The sequence below is a fragment of the Ilyonectria robusta genome (assembly GCF_021365365.1).
Source record: "Ilyonectria robusta strain PMI_751 chromosome Unknown BGZ61scaffold_38, whole genome shotgun sequence".
Lineage (NCBI taxonomy): Eukaryota > Fungi > Ascomycota > Sordariomycetes > Hypocreales > Nectriaceae > Ilyonectria > Ilyonectria robusta.
Window position 1 is genome coordinate 110,950 of NW_025764472.1, and position 24,780 is coordinate 135,729.

Sequence of the window (24,780 nt, forward strand, 5' to 3'; positions counted from 1 at the left end):
GTTGTTCGCTTTGCTGTCTTAACAAGCCCATGACGCAAGCGCGAATCTGATTGTGGGACGGAGCATATCCCAGAGACTCCTGACGAAGAATCCAGAAAGCCAATTCATCTTCCTGATTCTTGGACAAACGCTGACCGGGCTGAATTTGTTCTTTCATGGCCGTCAGACCGTTAAATCTGTCGATCAGAGTCCTTCGAGGCACTCCCCATCTCTGAGCCGCTTGAGAGGGTGAACAGCCGTTATCGGTGATATCCAATATAGCCTCGGCCATGTCGTCTTCTGTATATTTCCAACGAGGCCGCGATGAAGGCATTTTTATTGCGTTGTAAGAGACTGGCATGAGAAATGTTGGGAAAGAGCGGTGAGGAATTTGGTGATTAAGATGGTGATATTTCCTTACAATGGCTTGCATACATCACGTGCCCCACGCAACTGCACGAGACCAGAAAAATGAATTCCAATCAATTTTATATCTATGAGAAGTGACCGCTTGCCAATAACTTCTATTTTAGCCAAATTCTGTATAAATGAAATAGTTGAGTTTTGGTGGTGGTTTTTTTTTTTTGCCTGGCGAAAGGGTGGGGTTGGCGAAAGGGTGGTGGTGCATGGTACCTACTCAGTAGTGAACAGATAGGAAGTTGACTAAGGGGAGCATTTTCGATATTACCGAGCGCAGACGAGACGTTGCGTCGTTTCTGCTTGCAAGCGGTGCTGATGCTTCAGTTGTCAACCAAAGGGGCGTGTCCGCGATCCACGTCGCAGCTTTGGCTGGCTTCGCCGATTCCATCAAGCCAGTTGTCAACAACGTCGCTGACAACGGCGCTGACCAACACTTCCGTGGTGACGGTTGGACAGATCTTCTGCGCATAGCAGTCACCAGTGGATCTATCGAGATTAGCAAAATACTGCTTGATCGAGGGGCAGACGCTTCTTTGGGGGATAGTGATGGACCGTGTTCTCTCCACAGTGCCCCACCCGATGCGCAGATGAACACGAGCCCGAGATTGAATAGAACAACGCAGTTCATTTCCTCCTCTTGCTCTTGCATTTAATGCACTTCATTGGATGTCCGATAATATTGACACCCAATGACTTCCACAGCACTCTCTGGCTTGAAGGTCATCACGAAAGATTGACTACAGTATCATCCGCTCTGGCTGCAGTAACAAACATGGGCAGTCGCGTACATTGCAGCAACGACTGGCGAGTCGTCCTAAACTAGCAATCCAATCCATAAATCAATCACATTCATCAACCTGAACTTCAAGCCAAGCCTATCGCCGTCAGCATCCAAACCAAGACGGCCAATAGCCCTCAAGAGGAAGCTTAGTTGCAGCTGGCGTCCTGTAGAGGCGAGGCCAAACTAAGATATTTTGGGTCATAATATATTCTCCATCTTGATGTACGTCACCACGAATAAAACGTATTCTTTATCCGACTTGCTCCCAATATATTCAGCCTATTGTAACTTGAGTTTCTTGATCTCAATGCATCCAACAACCACTGAAGGATGGGTATCGGTACATCTTTTGAGGGCCTAAGCTCGGTTTTCCTTCAAAGTTGAAAGAGACTTAGTGTCTCCTACAGGGCCTGCCACGTCTCGATTTATCTTTACAAGTCATTGCAATAGGTGGCATAAGCTACTTGATCGGCTCGATTGCTTAAATGGAAGAAAAATTACTGGACGATGATCCTACAGGGAGATAGTCAAATTAAATCCGGCCCACACGCCTCTTGTTTCTGCTCAAAGACAAAACCTAGAAAACGGCCTTAGTTTGGGAATTATTGCCCTCACATTCGGAGCATCGCTCGAGTGCCCTGGAGCCAGCTTCCAAAGCTCTCAGGCCCTTGGCTTCGACGCAGAGTGGAGAAGCAGGGACCCTGATGGGATGATCTACGTTATCTCCTCTCGGGGGAAAGGGAAAACTGCGTCGATCCATTGCCGTTTTTGGTTTTGATGAAAGCCCTTGTTCAATACCCCATTGACGGCTTGTTTGACCGGCTGCAGCCACAACAGCCCCGTCGTGGGGGTCGAGTCTTCCAAGCAGGGCGGATATGAGCACACGTCAGATAGGTGCCTAATTGCAGGCAGCTGATCAAGTCGTGGTGGGGACACATGGCAAGTCGCAATTGCCTTGAAAGAAGATGCATGAGAAATTGTGGTTGGGCAATGAGGGGAGAAACTATCCACTCACAGTAAAGTGTGACCGGATTGGGAATGACCGGCCGTGGTATCTTGCCTCAGTTTAAGAAGGTTGTAGTAGTTGGTAAGCTCAAGTCCGTCGCTTACCCCGCACACCCTGTCGGATCAAATCGTGGCAGGGCAAACCGGGCCGCCCTGCGCAGATCGCTTAGAGCTGACGAGATGATCTGCGTTATCTATTCGCCCTGAGAGGGAAAAATTTGCTATTGCATTGCAGGTGTTGGTTCTAACCGAGCTTCCTGGTACGGAGACCCATGAGTTGCTTATCTACTGACAGCAGCCAAGGCGGATAAAACCGGCAGGATGCGGTGTTTTGTTGCCGGAAATGCATTGACCCATTGCTGCCTGATACCCAAACCTGCAGCAATACCAAAACTGTCATGTACTTTGCCGTCCGAACTGCACGTTGCCTTGGTCGAGCTGAGGTGGCTTACTGGGGGGTTGCGGGGGCTCGTGATCGGCCGTGCTACCTTTGAGGGAGGCCCGAGCGGTGGTCAGTGATTGAACGACGCTCTTTGTGTTGCTCAAGACGTGCATCATGACGAGAAATTGGGTCCGGGAGTGGACGCCATTCCGCTGTTGTGGCAGCCTGATAGGTCTTGGTGTTGTGGGCCACTCTTTGTGGTCTGGGTCAGTGAGGCGGGGACAGCCGAAATGGACAAGTAGGATTCTGATCAGCCCGTCCGCGATTGCAGTTACTAAACGGGATTAGCGCGAGGCGCATGTGCGCAACTCCAAATGAAGTTTAGTTTTGACCACGAAATTCTGATTGGTCCGCAGGCGGCCGAGCGACGACGAGGGCAATGACATGCAAGAGTGATAATATCACGAAGAGTGCAGAAATAAATGGGAAAAAAGCAGTTACGATGTTCCAAGATCTTATGAAGTAGATATAATGCGCAGTGAATAATTTTCGTCTTTCCTTTGCTCCTAAGTCTAGTCGTGATTTCAGTAATGGCTTTAGAGTCAGTTAGACGTAGACTGACCTGCGACCCCCCCTTACCCTCTAACAGCACTCACTCTCACTCTTACACCCACCACTGGACTTAGACAACCCCTTTCCAACCCTCAAGGCACCCCAAACACTCTTCAACTCTCGCCTCTCCGCTGCTTCTTCGACAACCACCTTTAACTTCGGCTTCGCCCGTGACTTCCCGAGTCAAACCTCAAGCTTGCCTTAGGGTTAGCGTTAGCGTTGCGGGTAAACGACTCTCCCCCGAAGTCATCTCACGCATGTATAGTTGTATTTAGACTCAGCTAGCCTGCTAGGGGTAATCGCAACATTGGAACAACTAAGAAACTGAACAAGTTTTGAGACGCCGGATTTATTATTGCTTCTGTCTCTGCTATTCCGCTTATTGCCTTCGGCCTCCCTCCTCACATTTACTCCCTGGCTCTCCTAAGTGACCCCAGAAGCCTCCTAACCTCCCACATAACCGTCCCTTCCCTCTCTCCTAACCATTCTTTCCCTTCCTTTCCCAGGTGCTCTAGCATCATCTTCCACCCCGGCGATAGGCACGTTCGACTGTCCAGCCGGTTGTCCGGCCGCTGCCCATTCTCTTCGTTGAGCCATTCGTTGTCTACCGCGTTCAATTCCCGCTGCACCTCTTCCAACCAAACCCCACGACCAACCCTTCCCTTTTGCCACCCTTGGAACGCCTTGTCTAGGATTAACACCTTACTGTAGTGTCCGATAGCTTCGATCCGGTCCCTGATATCCACATCCAGCGGCAAAATGTTCATGCTGAACCTCCCCCGACTGATGTAGTCTTCCTCACCCTCCTTCGAGATCGCCGACCGTACTAGGATCGCCATCCACCAGAGCAGCGGGTTCCTCTGCGCCTTCGCAGGCTCGTCCGTGATCATTTTAGTAAACAATCCTTGAAGTTCATCTCCCGGATCATCATCATCGTCCATGAAGCAACCTGACCCTGGCGTTACCACTACCACCACATCCAACACGTCCTCCTTCTCCTCTTCGTCCAATACTAGCCCCATCTCCTCCAGACTTTCTTCCTTCTCCTTGATGGACCATACCAGAAAGCATACCAAGCCTGTCCACATGGACTGAAATCGTCGCCGCTTTCCCAATAGCCACCTCGCCGCCAGCGACTCGAACGGCCTGGCATCGGGCCCTTCCGCGCTTTGATTGAGCGTCAGGCGTGCTTTTGCTGGCCAACGCTCAGATAGCGCTTCGAGCCCATCTATCCGGTCCCAAAATGCTTGCTTGACTGCCTCACGCTGTTTAGCGTCCGCGCTCTGCACGACTCGGCGGGCTGCGCCAGATCCTGTAATCCTCGTGTTCGTTGCCTTGAGGAACCGCTCCCAGTTCTGGAGAATGGCGTGCCATACCTCTTCGTCCTCTCCCGGTGCAAGAAATCCGATTGAACGGAGCCACTCCTCGCATATCGGTCGCTCCTCCGCCCTGATCGGTGGCACATCATCTACCCGCATTAGGGTCTGTCTCGGTCGCTCTTCTCTTCTGGCGGCCATGGTGTCAATGCCGACCGAGCAAGGGGTCCACTTAATCAAGGAAGAGGGCGCCTAAACCCCTTTTTTTTTTCTCTCCTAAAGCTTCTCCCTCAACGGGTGATGATAATATGATGGTGGAGGAAGTGTTTGGTGGCAGGAAGCGGGGAGCGAAGAATTTCAGGTGCTGGCCGGCCGCCTGGTTGGTTCTTCCACCCCTGTACCGCCATCATCCAACCCACCCGCGTCGTCGTCGTCGCAGCCAACCAGCGCAACCCCCCCTCCACCCTGTAAGCTCGCCGTTTGTCTTCCCAACTTCTGCTGCACCCACACACACCGTGAAATGAGGCTGCTCGCAGCCTGTCCGACCAACCGTTTTCGCAAATACAGGCATTTATATGTATGATGTGAGCCCACTTATGCAGCCAGATGGTTGGCCGACTGAAGAGTATTAAAAGTCACGCGGTCGCACTTTCTGCTGCCTAAAACTCTCCTCATCATTCATCGCCGATTCTATCAACTCTACAGCCTCGAGTAAATCAAATAGGCGCAAAAATCTCCAACTTCGATCGAAATGCCGCCAACAGCTACCACGTCGCCGTCGAACCCCAAGAACGTTTCGTCTCCTTCTAAAAGCCCGGAAAACCCTGTTGACGACTTCTTCTTGTTCATCGACAAGTACTGTGCTCAAGGCGGGTTCAGGCGCCTCAAGGGGTTATGCCAGGAAAATGAAGACCTCAAGGCGAAGATCAATCAACTCAACACCGCTTACGATCAAAACATCCAAGCACTGACAAGGTCTGAAAATAAGTGGCAATCCGAAAATGGCAGATGTGAAGAGGCCAACCGCGCCAAAGAGGCTGCCGAAAAGGACCTGAAAGACGAAAAAGCAATCTCGCAAAAGCTTAACAATCAAGTTCAGGCCCTGGACAAAGATGTCAAAAGGGCAATTGCTACGACCAAGGCCAAGGAAGTCCAGATAGGACAATTGACCAACATCGAGAGGTCACAAGCTGACAACCTGGAGAATGCCCAGAGGGAGAGAACAAGGCTCGAGGGGGAGTTGCGGTCGAAAAGAGAGCAATTGACCTCCAAGACTACTGAGTTAGACCGAGTTCAGGAGAACCTCAAGGTCATTCGATCTTTCGTTATCGACTTAGCAAGTCTTGCGGACAAGAAAGTCATAATGTATGTTCGAACCCCTTCCTCTTCCTCCCGTTGTGTTTATAGCTTGTGCCAATTACTAATGTCGCTACACAGGCGTGATTTGTTGGCCAACTTCTTTCACATTGCCCTCAAACACATGGAAGCGTTTATGTATAACGACCTCGATGATGCGTGTCTTACGAATACCTTAGCATGGAAGAAGACCAGGATGCAAGTGTCAAGCCAGCAACAAATCCCACTGCCAGCTTCCAACTCAACATTCGCCAAGCAGATGAGAGTCGTCGCCGGCCTCGTAATCTTTGGTAAAGCACTTGCCAAGCACATCTTCAGATCAACCTACATCACGCTAGGCGGTGAGCTTGACGATGTCTTGTCCGATCTCGATACCCAGAACTCTCTCCATGAGATGTACCTCCGTGCTGTCGTGCTGAAGGTTCTTCCGGAGACGCAGAGAAAGAATCAAGGAATAGCAGTCAAGTCGGTCGTTGCAGATGTGTCAGATGCTTTGAGCGTTCTGGTCCCCCCTTCACAACAAGGGGAATTTGACTCTCGCCTGAAGCAGGTCTCCGACGAGATATGCCATGACTGGTTGCAGGTTCAACAACTGCAGGAGAGAGTGAGGCCAAGCTTCTCGTTCGACTTCCCCGCAGAATGGCAGCCATTGCCGCCACCATTCGCCCAGCTCGCCTCCACACCATCATCATAATCATCATCTACTCAGTCACCGACACAGCAGAAGAAAGGCGGGCGCCAGAGTCAACAGCAGCCTACACCCAACCCTCAGTCGCTGACGAACGAAGCGTTCAAAGAAGTCGCGTGGCCGGCATTTTTGGTCCCAACCCCTGAGCAAGTCCAAGACGCCGATGACGCCAACGCATGGGTATTAGTCCATCAGGGATATGTCCTTACCAAGACGCAAGCGAAGGGGGCTGAGCAAGAGAGGGATGCCGAGGAACAGGCTTCTCGTAGGGCTAGGAAAACTACGCGGCAGAACGGTGGTGATTCCGGTCCAGCACAGAGAAAGAGGCGGGACTCGGGCATTTTTTTTTCCTCTCAAGGAAGTTCAGGCGTAGCAGAGACATGATGATGAGCCGACATGGAAACTTTTAAGATCCAATATTGGGCTTGAGGAATTGCGAAGGCATCCGATCGGAGGTGGCTGCCTCTTGTTAGAGAGTGTCAGTGCGTTTTCATGTCGGCTCTCCGACAGACTCTTCATCCGTCATCATCGTCATCTCGACTCATCATTGTTTTTCTATCCCCCCCTCCTCTCCTTTTTTTTTTTTTTTTTCTCTTCCTCTTGCTAACTTTGGTTAACTTATTTCATGCTGTTTGCCTTAAGCGGGGCTCCGGATTTTCTATCACCTCCGTTGTGATCGCCCAGCCATGATGCATAAACACCTATCTACCCAGATTCTCTCCCTACTGCTGAAGATGCATTCAATAAATCGTTCGGGATCTTTCCTAAACCACAGTAGATGCCTGCGAAGTTCGTATAGTTCCTCCTCCCCTCGTAATCGATAATGGCTGTTCCGCGGACGGTCTCGCTTACCATGCACCTCAACCCACCCTAGCGCTTGCAGCATGAGGTCTTGTCTTCTGCCCATTAATTATAAGCTATCCATGCTCCAAGAACCAAGGAATCCCTTTCGTGCCACTCATCTATCCTCTTTGACATTTCCGACACTCGATGTCCCTTTGCCATGTCCTCCTTTGTACTCCAAGAGAATGCATCGGGCCGTATAAACCACATCGTCCGCGTCACCATATCAAACCCCTTTCGCACCAGTTTGGGCAAACTTCGAAAAGGAATTTTCTTCCCCAAAGTCGATCCTCCGCCTCCTCACATTTTTTTGCGCTTCGGTACTAGTTCGCTCCTGTTTTGCCACAGCTTCTAGTGCCGCTTGTTTGAGGCTGCCCAAGGGAGCCTCGAGGATCTGAGGAGTTGCCGTTACGGACCCTACCAACCTCACAACTTGCCGGTGCGTCGGCTTTCCCCTCTCACACCGTAATATCCACTCGATTCAAGCCGACTGAGTCGCTGCCGCAAGGAATACATGGTACTGCCCTTCAATTTTGCTGTATCTAAAAGGACAGTCTTCTCCAAATAGCTCCCCAACTGTCTTCTGGTTGTAATTAAAGTCGCCCAGCTCCGTGATGCCATCACTAAGATGGGCGTGATGAACGAGCCTGTTCTCGAACCCAAGGTAAGGAGCTATCGCAGGCTTATCCTGGAATTGAGGAAAGACGATCTTGCTAAGCCACAAGGCAACAGAGATGGCCGGCTCGGAGATAACGTGGCGCCTCAGGGCTACCTTCAGTACCTCCCTCGCCAGGATCCATGGAGGGTTGTAGCCTTCTTCTACTATCTCCAACGGTTCAGGTCTCGCAAGGAAGATCGTTAGGCGCGTGGAGATCTTCCGCTGGGTCCTCTTGATGGCTTGCTTAGCCGCCGCCTCGGTCAGTTGCACGGAGCTCGCCCACACACCTTTCTCGATACGCTGCGAGCAAGGGCCGCGTCACGGTACGCGGGCTGCTGAGACCGGGCGAGGATACGCCCAGGGCCATCTCCTGAAGACGCGAAGATCGTCCGAGATGGTGTTCCTCTTCTTCCTGAGGAGGACGTTCCTCGGCTAGACGCCGCGATGCTGGTGGACGTCGAGGCGGGCGTAGATATTTCCGCCACTGTCTCTACTGTTGAGGCCCAGATCGGAGAACTGTCGGAGATCGTGATACTCGTGGGCTAGCGTACCTCACAATAGGGACAGCAACACGGCTCGGGGTGGGAATCTCTAATATAGTCGTGGCCCTTGTGGTAAGCCCGCGAGACGAGGTGCCGTGGTATGTCGGGGCAGTTCGTGGTCCACATATGGCCTGGCAGCTCGACACGCGATTAGGGACGACTAAGGTCAATTGAGGTGATATAAACTTACTGTAGAAATTAGCGATAGAAGAGAATATACGGACGAAATCAATTAATCCATTAGTTGGTGAGAAAAAGAGGAGTGGCAGGGCCGTTGGTATGCGGATTGGGTTGGATCGTAGGTCGGGTTGGGGGGCTGGAAAAAATTACCTGCCCAGGCTCACGTGCTGGTTGAGGTGTAGGGGGATGAAAAGGCACTTGGATCATAGTGTGCTACACTGTAATTCAGCATGGGGGTACTGCTGACTCAATATTTGGACATGGTCGCGTCATCCGAAAAGGGTTATGCACCTCATGTCCTACCGTGCAACCGTACTCAGTGGATCCACGCGTGGATTGAGTGGAGTGGTTTGCAACCCTGGGTTTCGTGATATGGCTTGCCGGCACTCACATTGGTGATGATGGGTGAAGCCAAGTCGCACAGCAATTGACTCCCTTTGGTCTTCAAATCTCCACATGTGCATCAGCCGCAGCGCCGCTTTCCAGCTTTGAACATGAATTGCTGGTTCCATCTTGTTTGTGATGCACGTTTTGCGTAGCGAATCGCGGCCTTTGGAGGCCGGGAAAGACCTTCCAGACATGGACTTAAGTGTCTCCGTTTACCCCTCCTCCCACCTCCCCTTAAGCCTAGTTACTAAAATACTACGTCACCCCTTGCACTTTAGAGCGGTGGTGCAAGGGGTACAATCAGCCGAAGGCTGAGAGCCCGCGGGCCAAGCAATTATCTACAACCATTACATTATTTACGCACTGGAGCAATTTTTGTAACATTTCTTCTTGTCGCGAGCAGAATCACCTAGAATTATACAGAACCGTGGTCTGTCTTGTAGGGATTCCGTGTAAGAACCTGTCGTCTCCGAAGCTGCTGATCTGAAACCAACTCGGTTGTAGTCGATCTCGACTCCCATCTACGCTCCGTGGTTAGCCTGAACAAACTACTAGGGCCACAGAACAAGGATACCTTCTCCAGGACCCTCAAAATCCTCCAAGACGCCAAGTTGAGATATTGTGGGAATCAGTGACACAGTCTCCCCTGCACAGCGTCGTGAACGATGGTCGCGCTGGATAACGGCCAGCTTGGCCCTCGCCCCAGCCTTCGAGGAATCATCTTGCGAGTCCTTCCCCCCCCTTGTGGAACCTGGTGGCCAAGTAAGAGTAATCCACACCAGGTGTGCTGCTTCGGAGAGTAGATGGATCAGAATGTGAGACGAGTGGATGGGTCGTTGGCTGCGCAGGCGGTGACGGAGCTAGAGCCCGGAAGAGCCGCGAGCTTTGTTGGGTTGGTGGAATTGGCGTCCCTAGCACTACGTGCGGCTGGCTAATTGACTCTCCGAATAAACTCCTAGCTGTATGAAGTTGCCGTAGCTTCTCTGGCGATGTAGGCTGGGTTCCGGATCTCTCGTTGGGAGGCGATAGGCCAGCATCTCCGTCGGTTCTCTTCGTGGCAGGTCTGCCAGGTGAGGATGGACGAAGTGCAATGTTCCGCAGCGTCTGGAGCACGACTTTGGATTTAGAATGCTTCATTTGATGAGGGTTAAGAGTCTTATAGACGAGGAAGGCAGAGCTTACATGGGAAACGCGCTGGTGTCGCATTAACACCACCAGGTTCCACTATGCTTTAGCAAGCCGTGCGACCGGATGTGAAACGCGGCCCGTACCTTGGGTCGTGTATCCGGTTTCACATCCGGCTTGTCGCATCAAGGACTCCAGTCCTAACGACATGAGCTTAAATAGCTGTGCCCGAACACATGGCTGTTCAATTTCTTTTGTTCTTTGGATAATTCTCATCAATTGACTGGTGCCATTAATGATCCCTGTGGAGCCAATTGTCTGACACAATTCTAAATCCGCATCCGGGTGCGGATATAGCGGGCGCCGTGCACGGATCATAAGCAGAGTAACTGAGCTTCTGATCCGTGCTTGCATAGCCTCAGGCCTTGTTTTAGGATCCCTCTTACGTGTAGAAGGTTCCCTCGGCTGGTCCCGATCGAATCGAGATCTGACCCCATTGCACCAGCTCCCCCACGCTATTTCGTCGATCGTGACGTCGATCAAATACGCCCGTCTTTTGATCAGCTTGGGCGGAAGTCCCTATTGCTCTGGTCAAGTTTTTTGAAAACTGTGAAAATAAGCCTAACAACCTGGAGTTAGACTAGGAGAAGCTGAAGGGAGGTTAGTGGGGTCGTATCTCCACTAATAAACCGGAGCAATGTTGGGGCGAGGGACGGTAATCGCCTTGATCTTCTCGACAAACGTTAGCAAAGGCCCTTTGGCGAGTTAGGGGCCTCAACGGGGTGTAGGAAGCGTGCCGAGCTTAGCAATTTGATTGATGATGTAAAGCCATGAAACAGCTACAGCGCGTCGGTACGCATCGTAAAGCACCAGTTTCGGGCAAGGAATGGCCCCCTTGCTCGATAACAAGTCAAGCAATCTCCTTTCTGAAGCATAAAATAAGTCGCACCTAAATCACATTTGTGGCCTAACCGCCACGACTGCTACATAAAACCAACGTGTTGGCGCATACCCCCGCATATCATATCCATCATCACCTTCTCATCAACTCTCGACTTGCTCCACAGGAAGGAGGGTAACCTCGCCACCCTCCTGCTTCCCTACCGTGTAGGCTTTCCAACCCGCTTTTGGCAAGTCAATCGTCTCATCCTCTGCCAGGAACTTCATGAACACTCCATGGGTAACCACAACCACGTCTCCCTTCCCTTCAGCGGCTCTCCCATCCTGCTCCGATTTCTCAACAAGATCGCGCAATCTCTCCCTCACCGCTTTGGCCCGGGCCTTGACTGCCGCATCATCGGCGGCATGTGCTCCGTCCTTTGTGTACCATTTGCCTTGAAGAACACCAAAATCCAAGTTTGGAATTTTTTCTTCCAGCGTGGCGCGGTCAGAGCCGGTGTCGCACGGCAAGTCGCTCCGCTCCTGCAGGTCGGGATCCAGAACGAGGCGAGCTCCAGCATCGATGCCACCGTCCCCGACGGATTGTTTGTCGAGAATATGGCTAAAAGCCGCGAGCGTGGTCTCCAGTGTACGAGTGAGAGGTGAAGTCAGAACTATGGCAACAGAAGCTAGACCAGGGAACGATTTGCCGAGTGCGGATGCCTGGGCTATCCCGAGCTCGGTAAGGGGTGGGTCGCGGTGAGAGAAGTCCTTGGAGACGTTGTGAACAGACTCGGCATGGCGGATGAGGTAGATTGTCGACACCATCGCCCTGTGATTCGACGCTTGCGACAAATGGCCCTATCTGTTCTTTCAAGTTCCTCAAGGTTTATTGTTCGAGCCTCTGGAACATGGATACTGCGTTGTCCAAGCTATAGTATCCTTCCGAAAATCCGGCATTAGCGGAGGTACTCTACTCCCAATGCTGAGTTGTATTGTTTGGACAGGGAACATAGGATGGTACCGCTTTATATAATGTGGCGAGGGATTCTAGCGCGCAATCGGCTTTGACGATCACGCAATTCTGTTCCCCCCACTTCATGACATGTCGTCTGAGCTTCAGGCTCGGTCGTGTCAGACTCGCACCCATTCCGGACTGTGCGAGTCCGATGTATTCTTCTTTTGCATACCTGGTACCTTTGGCAAGACGTCAATTCTCATTAGCGCCGGAAAGTGAGTCACGCCGGTAATTTAAAAAAAAAAATGTTGCAGTCGGAAGCAGAAGAGGCAAATCTGAAGGCACGTGGGCAGCCTCGGTCACAGCAGCGGCGTACTGTGGTGGGGCGGTACGAAAAGGGATTTGGAATTGGTCAATCAGGACCCAGGGGGGACATGATCTCCAATCAAGCCAGCCACCCTACATCAAACCAAGCAACTCGCCAAATGCATAAAAAGCGTATCTTGCCTCACTTCTTACCAAACACTTCTTTCTCTCCTATTCTGCTCGTTGCACGCATTCGAAGATCTACCCGACAATCCCACAGGGAGCATAGATCAACCGTTTGAAAATCGCTCAGATGGCTGTAAGAAGAGGATGGGAGGATGCCGTGGACCAGTCGAGAACGAGGGCGTGGAACACGGTGAGGGAGAACTGGCACCTCGGGTTCACGTCCTTCGGGGGCCCACCCGTGCACTTCAAGATTGTGAGTTATCGCGCATCTCAGCCGAGCGGAGCCATTACTGACGAATGGTGGCTAGTTCCACGATAAGTTTACGACTAAACTTGAGTGGATTGATGAGCAGGTGGTGAGTATTGACGTGGATTGGAAAGAGGATATAATCTGATGAAGCGACTAGTATCAGGAGCTATTCAGCGTGTGCCAAGCCCTCTCGGGTCCGGGGAGCACGAAGATGCATTACTGTATCAACCTTATCCACGATGGTTTCCCGTCCGCCATCCTGGGCTTCCTTATCTGGAGGTAAAACTACTACCCTTCCCCTCCCTTTCTTATTGCTGATCTCATATACTTACTTATCCCAGCCTCCCCGGCGCTCTGGGTATGTACGGCCTCTCCGTCGGCGTATCCAACATTTCCGAGACGCTACCCCGGGCAGTCTACGCGCTGCTCTCAGGACTCAACGCAGCGACAGTGGGCATTATCGTGCTAGCGGCCGTAGAGCTATCACGCAAGGCCATCACGGACAAGATAACGCGGGTCCTGGTGTTTTTGGCTGGCGCGGCGGGGATGCTGTATAACGCGCTGTGGTACTTCCCTCTGCTGATGCTGCTGGCAGGGTTGGCGGCAGTGGTGCACGATTATCGGTGGGTGCATAGACCTGTCAAGGCGGTGGTGGCTTTCTTCAAGAAGAAGAGGGAGGTGAGGGCGGAAGAAGGGGTTGACATGGTTGAGTGTGGGGTGCAGGGTGTTGAGGCTCGGCCGCCGAGCCAAGCGCCCAGGGGCTCGAGAGATGACCAGGGATCGCCGACGCCGCCTCCCGAGACGCAGGACGACGATCGCAGCGCGTCAGTCGCAGACGAGCCACGCTTTATTCCCCCCGAGCGCCGCCTCAGCATATCGTGGAAGCTCGGCCTAGGCGTTATCCTGGCCTTTCTCGCCAGCTTTATCGTCGTTATGGTGCTGCGGGGGGTACTGCCTCAGAAGCCGCTGCTATATCGCCTATTCGCCAATATGTACCTTGCGGGAACTATTATCTTTGGTGGCGGGCCTGTCGTTATTCCGCTGCTGCGTGAGTACGTCGTTGCGGAGGGGTGGGTAAGCACGAGAGACTTCCTTATCGGGCTGGCTATTATTCAGGCTTTCCCTGGGCCCAACTTTAACTTTGCCGTCTACCTGGGCAGCCTAACGGCCTCTAAAGCCGGGCTGAGCAGCGTAGCCGGCGCGCTGCTGGGGTACCTGGGTATTTTCCTACCCGGGATGTGGCTCGTACACGGGACGATGGGGATCTGGAGTGCGGTGAGGGGCCTGCGGTGGGTGAAGTCGATGCTGAGGGGTGTTAACGCTGGCGCTGTTGGCCTGATCTACACGGCTGTATACCGCCTGTGGCAGATTGGGTATATTGACGAGGGGTACCGGAACGGGACGAGCCTGGCGGTTGAGCCGTGGTGGGTGGTGGTGACGGCAACAAGCTACGTCGGCGGGATGTGGTTTGGCGTGAAGCCGGCTGTGGCGATTATCATGGGTGCAGTGATGGGGCTGATCTGGTACGGGGTTGTAACGACTTAATTCGGGTGTGTAACTTTTAGGCACTTCTCGGAGGCCATTGAATTCGATGCAGGTAAACATCTGTTCGGCTTGGTTCTGCCTAGGCTGTATGCTACCTACGACGATCCAGCTTGGTTCTGCAAACGCTCGGATGCTGGTCAACGCGGGACGTCAGCAAGGTGAGCCTTGAAGTTGTCGAGAGTCGCGAAAGCGAAATCGACTGGTTCAAAGATACGGTGCAACTGAACCTACCGTAAAGGACCATTAATTTAAGTGTGACTTTCAAGATGGGTAAAGTTGTCAGCAAAGTCCTTTACATCAGTGTCGCGGCCTGCCCTCTAGGTTTGGCGGCACCCACCAACCCCAGCCTAGCCCCTCGCCGCTTTGTGCCCCTCTATAAAGCGCCTTTCGCCCACCTTCGCATCTCCTCCTCCTTTCTCACCCCTCTCTATCCCGCCTCGCTCGCCGTTCCCGTCGAAGTGCCTCGCCCGATCGCGCCCTCGTGGCTGCGCTTCTCCTTTCTCCCCCCCCTGCCTCCCTCGGTCCGAGTCGGGCGCTGCATTTCCCGGCCCACACTCTCCAGCACCCAACCGACCACTCCGTGGTGTCCCATCATGAGCCACGACCAAAATGGACTGCCAACGAGCCGACGTTGGCAAGCAGATCGTCACTCTGGTGTAGCTCATGAGACTTAGGCCGCGTGTATCCCTTTTACCCAGCTTCGCATCTCGACCGTCCTCGCGTGCGCCAACAGCGACATGCCCCCACCATTGCCAACACATTCTTCTCCCCTCACGACGACTTGGCCTAAGCGTATGGCTCGGAGGCCTCCTAGCCACATCGATGCCGAGCTCGCGACCGGCTGTAGCATGGCGAGCTGAATCCGACCCCGCCCCCGTTCCTCGAAACACGATTGTATACATGTGATTCATTCAGCCTGATGCTGGATTGGTCAAGACGGGAGGGAAGCGCCGCCGTTCAAGCGCATGCGCCATTTGGGACAAGATCTGCTCGCAGCTCCGCCTACATCAGTGACGGAAGGTTCCGCCGAGCCGAATCAAGAAAATGCCTTGCCTTGACTGCGTTGTCTGCCCTCGGCCATTGCCCTCTCCTCGTACGCCTCGCAGACGGGTTCCACAGGTACCACGGGTTGGAGCAATATCCGGTCGATCGAATACGAGCTCTCGTCACACCACTGCCGAGCTTACCGTGCTGGTTCGCGCCCTGCTTGGTCAGAGTCAGGGACAGAGCGGATCTCGGAGCCTTGATCGGAAGGAAAGCAGGCTGAAGTCAAAGTGCGACGCAGGCGCGATGAAGGCGCAGTGACAAAGGTCTTGAGTAACGGACCTTGAGGGGGCTATCGAGCTTGGAAGATCAGAGAAAGGAGCTGGTACAGAGTCGACCGGATCACCCTAGTCTTTGTGGCTCACCACAGATGCCAGAGGAGGTGCTTGCGGGATCTTGCTAGGTCGACAACGTCACTATAGACCGGCGTATGGCACAACGTGGGTCTGACTTGGGGAGGGCTTGGGTAAAAAAGGGGTCGTCGGGCGCCAGTTCATGACGGCCGTCCATATCATCACAATCTATGTTCCTCAAGAATGAGAAACCAGCCGACACAAGCTTTTTGAGTTCCAACGTGTTTCTCAAGATCTATCTGATCGCCCCTTAGTCTCGCAACGATGGCTGCAATCGACTTGGAAGTGTTTATTTCTTCCAACCGCGCTCCCCCGTATTCAACCTCAGTGCCACTCTCCTAGCTCTCGGGGCCCTTTGAACGGGAAGGCGGTTGCGTCAGAGATGATCTCGAAGTGTATTTCCACTTCGCACAGGTGAATGAAGATGAGATAGATGCGATGAGATGGCATTCAGGTGAGATCTATATGGGATTTTAGAATGATGTTCCTCGACTTGGAGTTCGGTGTACTAGTTCTATATCACATTCGGGCCTAGACCTCCATACCTACACGCACTTGCCTACTCAGCAAAGGGCTTCTCCGGGTCGTCGTAATCTTCACCATCATCCTCCAGCACCTCAGGGATAACCTGGCCCTCAATATCAGGATCCAGCTCCAGATCAGCAACGTTGTCAGGAACATTGTCCACGGCCTCCTCCTCTCGCTTGCCCAACTTTCGCACCGCCGCGTAGTAAATATCCGCCAGACGGCGACACTCGACGCCCTTCCAAGAAGACAGGCCATGGAACTGCGAGCAGTACTTGTAGAGGTCCTTCTTGAAGTTGTCGTCGATGCGCTTCTTCATGGCCTTTGTGAAGCGCTTCTGGGCCTTGGTGTTGCGGTAGCCAAAGTCGTGGCGCTGGCAGCTGGGGATGAAGTTGTAGCCGTCGGGCTTGTCGGGCGACTTGGAGCAGTTGTCCGACGACCAGTTGCACTTGGACGGGTTCTTGGCCTTGCGGGACTTTTCGAACGAGCCGATGGAGGCCTTGAAGATGAGGTTGTCCGTCGCGGCCTTGGTGCAGGTCGTGGCGCGGTTCTCGAGGTGTCTGAGGGCAAGGGAAGCGTCTGTCTCGGCGGAGGACGTGGGGAGAGCAGAGGCTACTCCGGCCAAAAGGGCCACAGAGGTGATGAGGAACTTCATTTTGGAATATTTGAGTTTGATGATGATTGCTGAGAAGTAATGTTGATGATGTGAATGTGTTGAGTTTCGAGGGATTCCAGCATCCTCAATTATCCGAATGGCGTGGGTCAGCAAGTGTGCCTCGGGCGAGAGCTGACAGGCACAATGAGGCTATCGTGAGCCGAGACCCTGCCATCCAAAATTGCCTATCATTGAAGCTCGATGTTGCGCCAAGCCTGGCGGGAACGAGAGCTTTCTTGTCCAATGGCGCCTGTGTGCCTGTCGCAGTGATTACCCAATTCGATAGGAATTATTGACGAGCTGAATGTCAGATTGTCGAAACGCAACCAAGAACCGAAAACGAATCAAGCCCCCAACCCCGAGCCTCGCCAAATACCCTTAGCCCGCGCCTAAGACGCTGAAGGGTTCCCCCTCCGTCGATCTCTCAACCAGCGTTTCGAGCAATCGTCGTGTCTAGTCTGGAGGGACCCCTACGTCCCGCAGGCGCTGGCTGTGGATATCAATCTCTCGAGACATCCTCAGGGTCCTTTTTAATCTGACCATGCTAATCCCAAGGGTGAGAGCCCGCCAATGCCTCTTCTTCGCTCTCATAGGATAGAATCGCACGCGCAGCCATCGGACCAATTCCACACAGCCCGCCTGAGGCTGACCAAAGTGTCAACTAAAATAAGAAATTTGCTATTCAGCTGTGGATGATCACTATTTGACTTGTGCTTAGCGTGGTTTCCCCTCCCCACAACCCCGACAGGACGAGTCGACTTCCACGAATCGGTCATGTGGGCTGCCTGGCAAAGCGAGTTGCCCACTACCCGAGCGGGTTGTGGGTTGCGGCGCCTTCGAACCGAGTCTTTCAGTTATTATTAGGCCGATCTTACTCTTCAGGCGCTGGGGGCCATCTGGTCCCCCGTGCAATGTAACCCTGGTCTTGGCACCTTACTCAAAAAGGGGTCAACCCACATTCCAAATCAAGGTTAGTCAACATTACGGAACTGGGATCAAACAGCTATGCGATTGAAATGTTGGGGGATAACCTTGGTCTACCAAGACCCGGTGAGCCTAATAATTAGGTTCGAACCAGGCGTAAGTCCCTACCCATTGGCTCGACACCTCATCGTACCCTCGTCGAGTTGTCGGGGAACTTGACCCAACTCCCCGGCTGGTATGTGGGGCCCATAAACCTCGCGGAAGCAACCCGGGCGTCTCGAGGTTTCTCTGTACACAGGGCCACAGCCTTGGCAAGCCCGCCCTGTCAACCGGGATCTTTCTCCCTGGCTGGCGCAACCGGGCCTCACTGCCACCCGGTCCGAGAGTTGGGATTCATTCGTCGCATCGCTTTGTGGTGGTAGATCACGGCTCTTGTCATTGCTTTGGATGATGTCACTGCCCGTTCCAATCAGGTTTTAGTTGCACCATGGTCGTGATGACATTTACGCCAGCCGGGCCTGTGTTGGGGCCGTGTCGGGCGTGTCTCTGCCTCGCCTCTCATATGTGTATCCACTCCCGGTCTTCGTTCTTCTCTTGCCATTAGTGCCTTGCTTGCTTTTGTCGGCCACCTACAACCTAGACATCCGAGCTTGGCCTCCTCCCAGGGAAGGTTAATCTGCTTGGGAATCCGTTCCGACTGACTACCCTCCCCGGCCATCTCGTCACACGAGGTTTCCTGACTTTTCGTCTTTTGGAGGCAATTGTTCCATAAGGGCTCCACGCTTAGTCTTGAAGATCTCGAGCCGCACTGTACTGCGCTGAGTGTGTTTGTGGACGGCGGTGGAAGTTTGGGTTCAAGCGGCTTCGCGAGAAAATTCAACATGAGAAGGAACAGCCAACTTCCGGCGACCGACAGCGGCGGTGCTAGTAAAGATGGCCAGAGATCCCCCCCGTTCCCGGCTAAGCAGATGCTTGTGCTAGGTATGGAAGCTGGCCCAGCCATCACATGAACTCTCTCATACTGACTAGGACAGCTTGCTGCCGGATATGTGAGCCAATCGCATTCATGTCAATTTTCCCTTACATCTACTACATGATCGATGATTTCCACATCACCGATGACGCTAGCAAAATTTCGGTCTACGCCGGCATGGTCACTTCAGCATTCACCTTGGCCGAATTTGCAACCGGTGTCATGTGGGGTAGACTGAGCGACAAGATAGGACGCAAACCCGTGTTACTGGCTGGCCTGGCTGGAACTGCCTTGAGCGTTCTCATTTTTGGCTCCGCGCCGAATCTACCAGTGGCCCTATTTGCCCGCGCTCTCGGTGGTGTTCTGAATGGGTATGGCAAGTAGTTGGCGGGAGACTCGGGAGTTTGGAACAAGGGACTGATGAACATGCAGAAATATCGGGGTTTTGCAGACAACCGTCGCTGAACTAGTGACTGTCAAGGAGCAACAACGTGAGCTGAATCTGAGCTCTGAGGTAACATCCGCCGCTGACCCGACGCAGCACGCGCTTACACTGTCATGCCCATGGTATGGTGTATCGGGTAAGACTTCCTCGGCTATTAAGGAGGCATCAGTCAATGCCCTGACAGGCGTATCTAGATCTATCATTGGCCCGATAATTGGGGGTTCGCTCGCGAGACCCTGTGTCAGTTATCCTGGCATCTTCGCTCGCGGAACCATCTGGGACCAATTTCCCTACCTCCTTCCCAATCTTTTCAGCGCAACCATAGTCTTCATTGGAGTCATAATTGGCCTTCTATTCTTTGAGGAAACGCATGCGACGAAGAAGACTAAAAGGGATCGCGGACGTGAGGTAGGCGACTATCTGACTAACACGGCCCGCGGCGTCGTAAGCTGCTGTGGGCGAGGACGAAACTCCGAGAACCAAGGTCTTTTCGACGGCGAACAACCTCCTGGGTATCTCACGGCTGCAGGATCCCGAGAGACCAGTGTCAGGTCCGAGGTGAACGAAATCCTGCGGGCCTACCAAATCCAGGAGAGCTCGCCTAAGCTGGCTCCTCGGGCTGATACTGAGTTCCCCATGGTCATTGCACCGCTGGGCCAAGAGCCGATTGCCAAGACGAAGATGAAGATTTTCACCAAGCCGGTCATTATGAACATCACCTCATACGGTATCCTGACCTTGTAAATGGCAGCCCTCTTTCTTGGCTCACTTGCTGTTGCTGATGCCCTCTTCTAGTCACACAATGTCCTTTGATCAGCTCTTCCCAGTGTTTCTGAGCACATCCCCACCTAAGCATCCGATCTTGGAACTACCCTTTAAGTTCACCGATGGATTCGGCCTCGAGATGAAGATGATTGGTGTCATAATGTCTGCTCAAGCTGTCTACTCTCTGTTCTGTAACTACTTGATTGTCCCGCCCGTGATACGACGCTTGGGCTCCCTGCGCCTTTTCCAGATTCTGACCTTCTCTTACTCTGCGCTATACCTGGTCACTCCGTACCTCGTTCTGCTTCCAGAGGACATGAGAATGGCAGCCATCTACCTGCTGGTCATCTGGAAATGCACTTTATCGACCATGGCTTACCCTAGCAATGCCATTCTCCTGGCGAACTCGGCCCCGACGAAGCAAGTCCTCGGAACCATCAATGGCATCGCGGCATCGATGGCGAGCTTGGGCAGAGCATTGGGCCCGATTGTATCCGGCTTCCTGTACTCACTCGGACTGCAGACTGGGTATTCAGGCTTGGCATGGTGGTTCAGTGGCCTTGTCACGATTGTTGGAGCCTACCTGAGCTCACTAATCACCGAGGGCGGAGGTCAGCAGGACGTAGTGCCAGAGGAAGGGGTCCCTCCTCGAAGATAGCCTCTTCGAAGACTACGAAGACGAAGACAGTGTCTGAAAGGCATCACTCCTTCCGCATCCACCAGTGTTGGACATTGCAAGCAAATTGACAACGTGAACAACACCCTTCTGGTTTTGACGGGCTTATGAATGGTGCTTTGGATATAATAGACTTACCATCGTCGGAAGGATGGGAACCGGTGACACAGGACAAAACTGAGCATGGGCATTCGGAGCTTGGTTCGTTCCCCCTTGTTGGCCACAGGAACAGATTCTTCTGTGACATTGACTGCCATGACTCGCTGCTGCATAACCTTAAAGGGCGATATGTATTGGCAGAGGGTCAACAATCTGTTTGCTGGAAAAAAGGCCGCATTGCGGGACTTAGACTAGCCGTGTATCATCTGGACCTTGCAGTCATTGGCTAGTTATGTCGATGATTGGCTGTTCTACCTTGCTCCGTCTTATCCCGCCACGGAATATGCCGTCTAATACCGAGCTGACGAAATATGATAGCATGCAGTGTCGATTGCTGTATGTCTTACAATTGAGTTTGTCGATGATTGGCTATTCTGCCCTATTGCCTCTCATCCCGCTTGTTGGTGTCAGAGATACGATGTGTTGGACACACGATGCGAATTGTGCACGCACAAAGGTAGAAGTGAGTGTATTCAATTGATACGGAACTCCGTTTTTTTTGTCATGATTGGTTCCTTCGATGATTGTGTTGTTGTTCTTGTTCTAGCCCCTTTTGTGCCTTGCATGGCGGTGTGGCTCCTCTGCTACCCTTATCCTTCACGATATTGCATCACCTTATAGCCGCGCAAATCCTCTTGATTCAAACACTCCTTTTATGCCTTCCGTACACACCAGTGTGAGAAATAGGCGGTCCGTCCAGTCCAAGGTGTCTGGACTGGACCCCCTATGTAACCGGAAGTACCGGACTGGACCGCCTGCCTTAATTGGACTGGTACCAAGAGTCGGACCAAAACTTGGTATGGCGATGAAGTTCCGGTGTTGTTGTGTCCAGTTAGGCTTCAGCAGCTGCCTGCGCAGCCAGGGCGCCATACCACCAACATTTTACTCTGCAATGTCTGCTTTATAGATTTCGAAGGTATGTAGGCTGGTCAAATAATCATATTTTCCACCACTATCTCCTCGTCTGGCATATGGGAGAAGACCCATGATGTTCTTGGCTTGGCCAAGGAGGTTGTGGAGGCTGTGCGAGGTCGCGACGATTGGCAATTGGAGGTTTGGCTCTCGTCTGGGTCGTGTAATTGCTGACTGGAGAGCTCCGAAAAGCCGTCTGATATTGACGACCCTCTTCGTTGCGACGTTTGAACAAAAGGCAGGCGTTGTTGCATTTTCACTACGCGTTTTCTGGCCCTAGAAGTAAAACAATAAACCAGTTACGCGTTTTCTTCCACGCGTCACCACATGCCGACGTTAATTATCAACAAACAAGTGCATTTTGCCCAAAGATCCGCCAACCAATACAGACAATATCTTGCCAATATGGATAGCCTTATATTGTATTGTCGCAACATCACAACCTGCGTATTATATTGGTACAATATCAGAAAACGCATATTGTATTGTATGTATTGCAGTATATTGTTTTTATTGTCATATTATTAGCAACACTGGCCGGTCACCTGGTCGGATTGGTTCTTGAAAATTGACAGTGAAAGCGTAGCCGTCAAGACCTATGGGGATTGGGCCTAACCCCCGGTTTGAGGATACCGTGGCGTAAGGCTGTTTGATAAGAGCTCTTATCGCTTTTGCGGAGCAAGTCGTCAATTGACGCCTGAAAAATACAATAAAATCGGTTCACGGCACTGCATTATGAGAAGGGCAAGTCTATGAGATGCGTGATATTTTTCACTTTCAATTAGTCTAATTTTCTTGGCCGATATTGCTGTTGTTAATTTTTCGTAGAATATATTTCTCGCCACATTTGCATCTGAAAACCACCTCAAAATGCAGTTCTCCGCTGTCCTCATCGCCGCTATTGCTTGCGCTACTGGGTAAGTTGATTTTCTCTGTGGAACAGACGACAATCACTTCGACGCAGCTGCTAACGTCCTCCAGCGCCCTCGCCGATCTGCACTCCTACGCATGGTGCGCAGACAAAGTCTTCGAAGGCATCAACGAGTCCAACCCTGAGGTATGCAAGCCATAAAACGGCGAGAAGCTGGTCAGATAGACGGAACGGCACTAACACTGACCACCCACAGAACAACGATGCCACGAAGATCGCCTGCGGCAAATACAAGCTGCGGACACGGGCAACAACCAGTGGGACACTTGGCCCGACTGTTCCACTGTGAGTCGAAGTCCCCAGAAAGAATTATTTTGCTGTGCTCAACAACTGAACCCCTGTTTAATAGAGCTACCGCGGTGACGTCTTGGTCTGCAACTCGCCTGACAAGCACATTGGTGGCGATGAGTGGAACTACTATTGCACCAACTCCGGTGCCGATATGGGCAAGGCTTCCTAGATTCTTTTCGGGATGGATGTAAGGGCATGACGAGGGGAGCTTCGCCCTGAGCTGCAGTTGAGAGTTCTTGCTTGGATTTGTCTTCTCCAGTTGCAGAGGAGTTTCAGCTCGAATTTACGTTGTTTGTCCACTATTGTCGAAGCTGTTACCGTCGTGCTATAAGTGATTTTACTGATCATCAAACGGCGAGGTAAGACTTTCTAGGGATCTCGGGGCTTCACGATCAATACCGGTACGTTTGGCCAAGGCTCAAGTCGGGCCAATAGGCCGAGTTATCGACTGGATGACCGGACTGCCTCGGACGTTGGCAGCCGAGAAAACATTGTGCCTGCGAAACCAGGAAATATCCGCAAGCAAATATATATCGAGTCTACTTCATCATGTCGAGGGCCTGGGACAACTGATAGGCCCATCAGAGAGCACTGGTAGATCCAAGTAACATAAGTAGAAAATCCGACTTTCGTTGATCAATACCAAATTCACCTTGATTGAAGACCCAATACAGCTCTCTCGCTCCGCTAAATGAAGCCCGAGTCATGGGCGAATCGATATTCTTATTTGCTACTTCTCTCGGCCTAGAACGCCTAGCTGGCAGTAGCACCACTGAGTCAGGGGTGGTGCGCGGGTGTTCCGAATACTAATGACTAATTATCTGTCAGATTAACCATTACGCCATTTTGCAAAAGTTTAGGCCTTATTGCATATTGGGCTTTATTATCTGAGTTATATTCTAACATTATCCGTAAATTGGGAGCCTGCGGTGAGGCGACGGAGTGGTGGCTTGATCTAGTTAAACCAAGACCTGTCGGCCATGACAGTGTTATACCAAGCTAAAGACGGCAAGGTGGCCAGCAGGTCGGCAGGTCGGGTCAGACTGCTGGCTCCGACTACCCCAAAATTCTTTAGGGGTCAGGTTGCAACGTGCCGTCAGGTCTCGGGCTTTCGTGCCCCGTTCAGGCTAGTGGTGGGAAAGAATCTTCGCGTACTACGTAGTACACGTCAATCAACGCGGTCGAGACCCTCTTTGGTATCTTGTTATGTCTTGCAGGGGACATCACTCCCCTTGTCCAGATGATTCAACAAGATCGGAGCTTTCTCCGGGCAGCCGAAAGCAGGGGAAGACATCGGCTCGGGAGTGGCATTGAGCCGACCATGGCGCTACTTTGGACACGGGGTTGAGATAGTGGCTCACAAAGGCTAGGTGCCTCATTCACAATCACCGTAGTTCTCCCGACGACCTTCGGCCATGAATAACGTCTCAAGTTCTGTCGGAAACGTTCTAGCCGTGGAAGATGCATGCACAGAAGCTGCTGTGCTATGACAGAGGGTCACCATACGCCAAGGCGCCCAGCTGTCTCGCTATTTTAGTCGCACTGCGCTTAGCCGGCTTCGTCACCTTGGGTGCCCTTTCTTGACGGTGAGTCCGTCACGATTTCTTCGTCCGACTCGAGATGGATGCGCAATGCTCGCCAAAAGGGTCTAGATCCAGGAGACTGGTGCGAGAGTGTCAGATAACCGTTACGCCACTAGCAAAAGTGTAGGCCCACTCCTTGTGTGGAA

At 52.4% G+C, this 24,780-nt stretch overlaps 10 protein-coding genes across 10 annotated transcripts; 5 read left to right on the top strand and 5 right to left on the bottom strand.

Moving 5' to 3' along the window:
• Positions 1 to 3,437: 3,437 nt before the first annotated feature.
• Positions 3,438 to 4,829, bottom strand: BGZ61DRAFT_464540 (uncharacterized protein). Its single transcript, XM_046247489.1, has one exon. It carries the CDS (start codon positions 4,694 to 4,696, stop codon positions 3,587 to 3,589), a length of 1,110 nt encoding a protein of 369 aa, XP_046095996.1. The 5' UTR covers positions 4,697 to 4,829; the 3' UTR covers positions 3,438 to 3,586.
• A 417-nt stretch (positions 4,830 to 5,246) lies between these two features.
• Positions 5,247 to 6,545, top strand: BGZ61DRAFT_539915 (uncharacterized protein; the record flags this gene model as incomplete). The annotated part of the gene is made up of 2 exons (XM_046254847.1): positions 5,247 to 5,860; positions 5,933 to 6,545. 2 exons carry the CDS (start codon positions 5,247 to 5,249, stop codon positions 6,543 to 6,545), a joined length of 1,227 nt encoding a protein of 408 aa, XP_046095997.1.
• Positions 6,546 to 6,923, top strand: BGZ61DRAFT_369628 (uncharacterized protein; the record flags this gene model as incomplete). Its single annotated transcript, XM_046241966.1, has 1 exon — positions 6,546 to 6,923. A coding segment is annotated over one exon (378 nt), but the record flags the coding sequence as incomplete, so codon positions are not given.
• A 2,880-nt stretch (positions 6,924 to 9,803) lies between these two features.
• On the bottom strand, positions 9,804 to 10,683 carry BGZ61DRAFT_153216 (uncharacterized protein). The gene is made up of 2 exons (XM_046237387.1): positions 10,332 to 10,683; positions 9,804 to 10,253 (listed from the first exon to the last, which is right to left on the bottom strand). Exons 1-2 carry the CDS (start codon positions 10,353 to 10,355, stop codon positions 9,867 to 9,869), a joined length of 411 nt encoding a protein of 136 aa, XP_046095999.1. The 5' UTR covers positions 10,356 to 10,683; the 3' UTR covers positions 9,804 to 9,866.
• Positions 10,684 to 10,993: 310 nt separating this feature from the next.
• BGZ61DRAFT_464546 (phosphoglycerate mutase family protein) lies at positions 10,994 to 12,412 on the bottom strand. The gene is made up of 2 exons (XM_046247490.1): positions 12,178 to 12,412; positions 10,994 to 12,095 (listed from the first exon to the last, which is right to left on the bottom strand). The coding sequence occupies exon 2, from the start codon at positions 11,979 to 11,981 to the stop codon at positions 11,319 to 11,321; it is 663 nt and encodes a 220-aa protein (XP_046096000.1). The 5' UTR covers positions 11,982 to 12,095; positions 12,178 to 12,412; the 3' UTR covers positions 10,994 to 11,318.
• Positions 12,413 to 12,730: 318 nt separating this feature from the next.
• On the top strand, positions 12,731 to 14,398 carry BGZ61DRAFT_369616 (chromate transporter-domain-containing protein; the record flags this gene model as incomplete). Its single annotated transcript, XM_046241965.1, has 4 exons — positions 12,731 to 12,856; positions 12,912 to 12,959; positions 13,011 to 13,132; positions 13,195 to 14,398. The coding sequence occupies 4 exons, from the start codon at positions 12,731 to 12,733 to the stop codon at positions 14,396 to 14,398; spliced, it is 1,500 nt and encodes a 499-aa protein (XP_046096001.1).
• A 347-nt stretch (positions 14,399 to 14,745) lies between these two features.
• On the bottom strand, positions 14,746 to 15,300 carry BGZ61DRAFT_485581 (uncharacterized protein; the record flags this gene model as incomplete). The annotated part of the gene is made up of 1 exon (XM_046249728.1): positions 14,746 to 15,300. The coding sequence occupies one exon, from the start codon at positions 15,298 to 15,300 to the stop codon at positions 14,746 to 14,748; it is 555 nt and encodes a 184-aa protein (XP_046096002.1).
• A 1,054-nt stretch (positions 15,301 to 16,354) lies between these two features.
• Positions 16,355 to 16,975, bottom strand: BGZ61DRAFT_485582 (prokaryotic phospholipase A2-domain-containing protein; the record flags this gene model as incomplete). Its single annotated transcript, XM_046249729.1, has 1 exon — positions 16,355 to 16,975. The coding sequence occupies one exon, from the start codon at positions 16,973 to 16,975 to the stop codon at positions 16,355 to 16,357; it is 621 nt and encodes a 206-aa protein (XP_046096003.1).
• A 1,805-nt stretch (positions 16,976 to 18,780) lies between these two features.
• BGZ61DRAFT_539919 (major facilitator superfamily domain-containing protein) lies at positions 18,781 to 20,740 on the top strand (the record flags this gene model as incomplete). The annotated part of the gene is made up of 6 exons (XM_046254848.1): positions 18,781 to 18,880; positions 18,934 to 19,243; positions 19,305 to 19,363; positions 19,414 to 19,453; positions 19,512 to 20,057; positions 20,113 to 20,740. 6 exons carry the CDS (start codon positions 18,781 to 18,783, stop codon positions 20,738 to 20,740), a joined length of 1,683 nt encoding a protein of 560 aa, XP_046096004.1.
• A 1,959-nt stretch (positions 20,741 to 22,699) lies between these two features.
• BGZ61DRAFT_539920 (uncharacterized protein) lies at positions 22,700 to 23,220 on the top strand (the record flags this gene model as incomplete). Its single annotated transcript, XM_046254849.1, has 4 exons — positions 22,700 to 22,746; positions 22,811 to 22,886; positions 22,957 to 23,045; positions 23,112 to 23,220. The coding sequence occupies 4 exons, from the start codon at positions 22,700 to 22,702 to the stop codon at positions 23,218 to 23,220; spliced, it is 321 nt and encodes a 106-aa protein (XP_046096005.1).
• Between the last annotated feature and the right edge of the window lie 1,560 nt (positions 23,221 to 24,780).

Excerpts from the sequence above, each read along its gene's own strand:
- BGZ61DRAFT_464540 (XM_046247489.1), bottom strand. The coding sequence starts at position 4,696 with ATGGCCGCCAGAAGAGAAGAGCGACCGAGACAGACCCTAATGCGGGTA.
- BGZ61DRAFT_153216 (XM_046237387.1), bottom strand. The coding sequence starts at position 10,355 with ATGCGACACCAGCGCGTTTCCCAT. Across the intron at positions 10,254-10,331 it reads GACACCAGCGCGTTTCCCAT|ACGCTGCGGAACATTGCACT; the intron begins GTAAGCTCTGCC and ends GTCGTGCTCCAG.
- BGZ61DRAFT_464546 (XM_046247490.1), bottom strand. The coding sequence starts at position 11,981 with ATGGTGTCGACAATCTACCTCATCCGCCATGCCGAGTCTGTTCACAAC.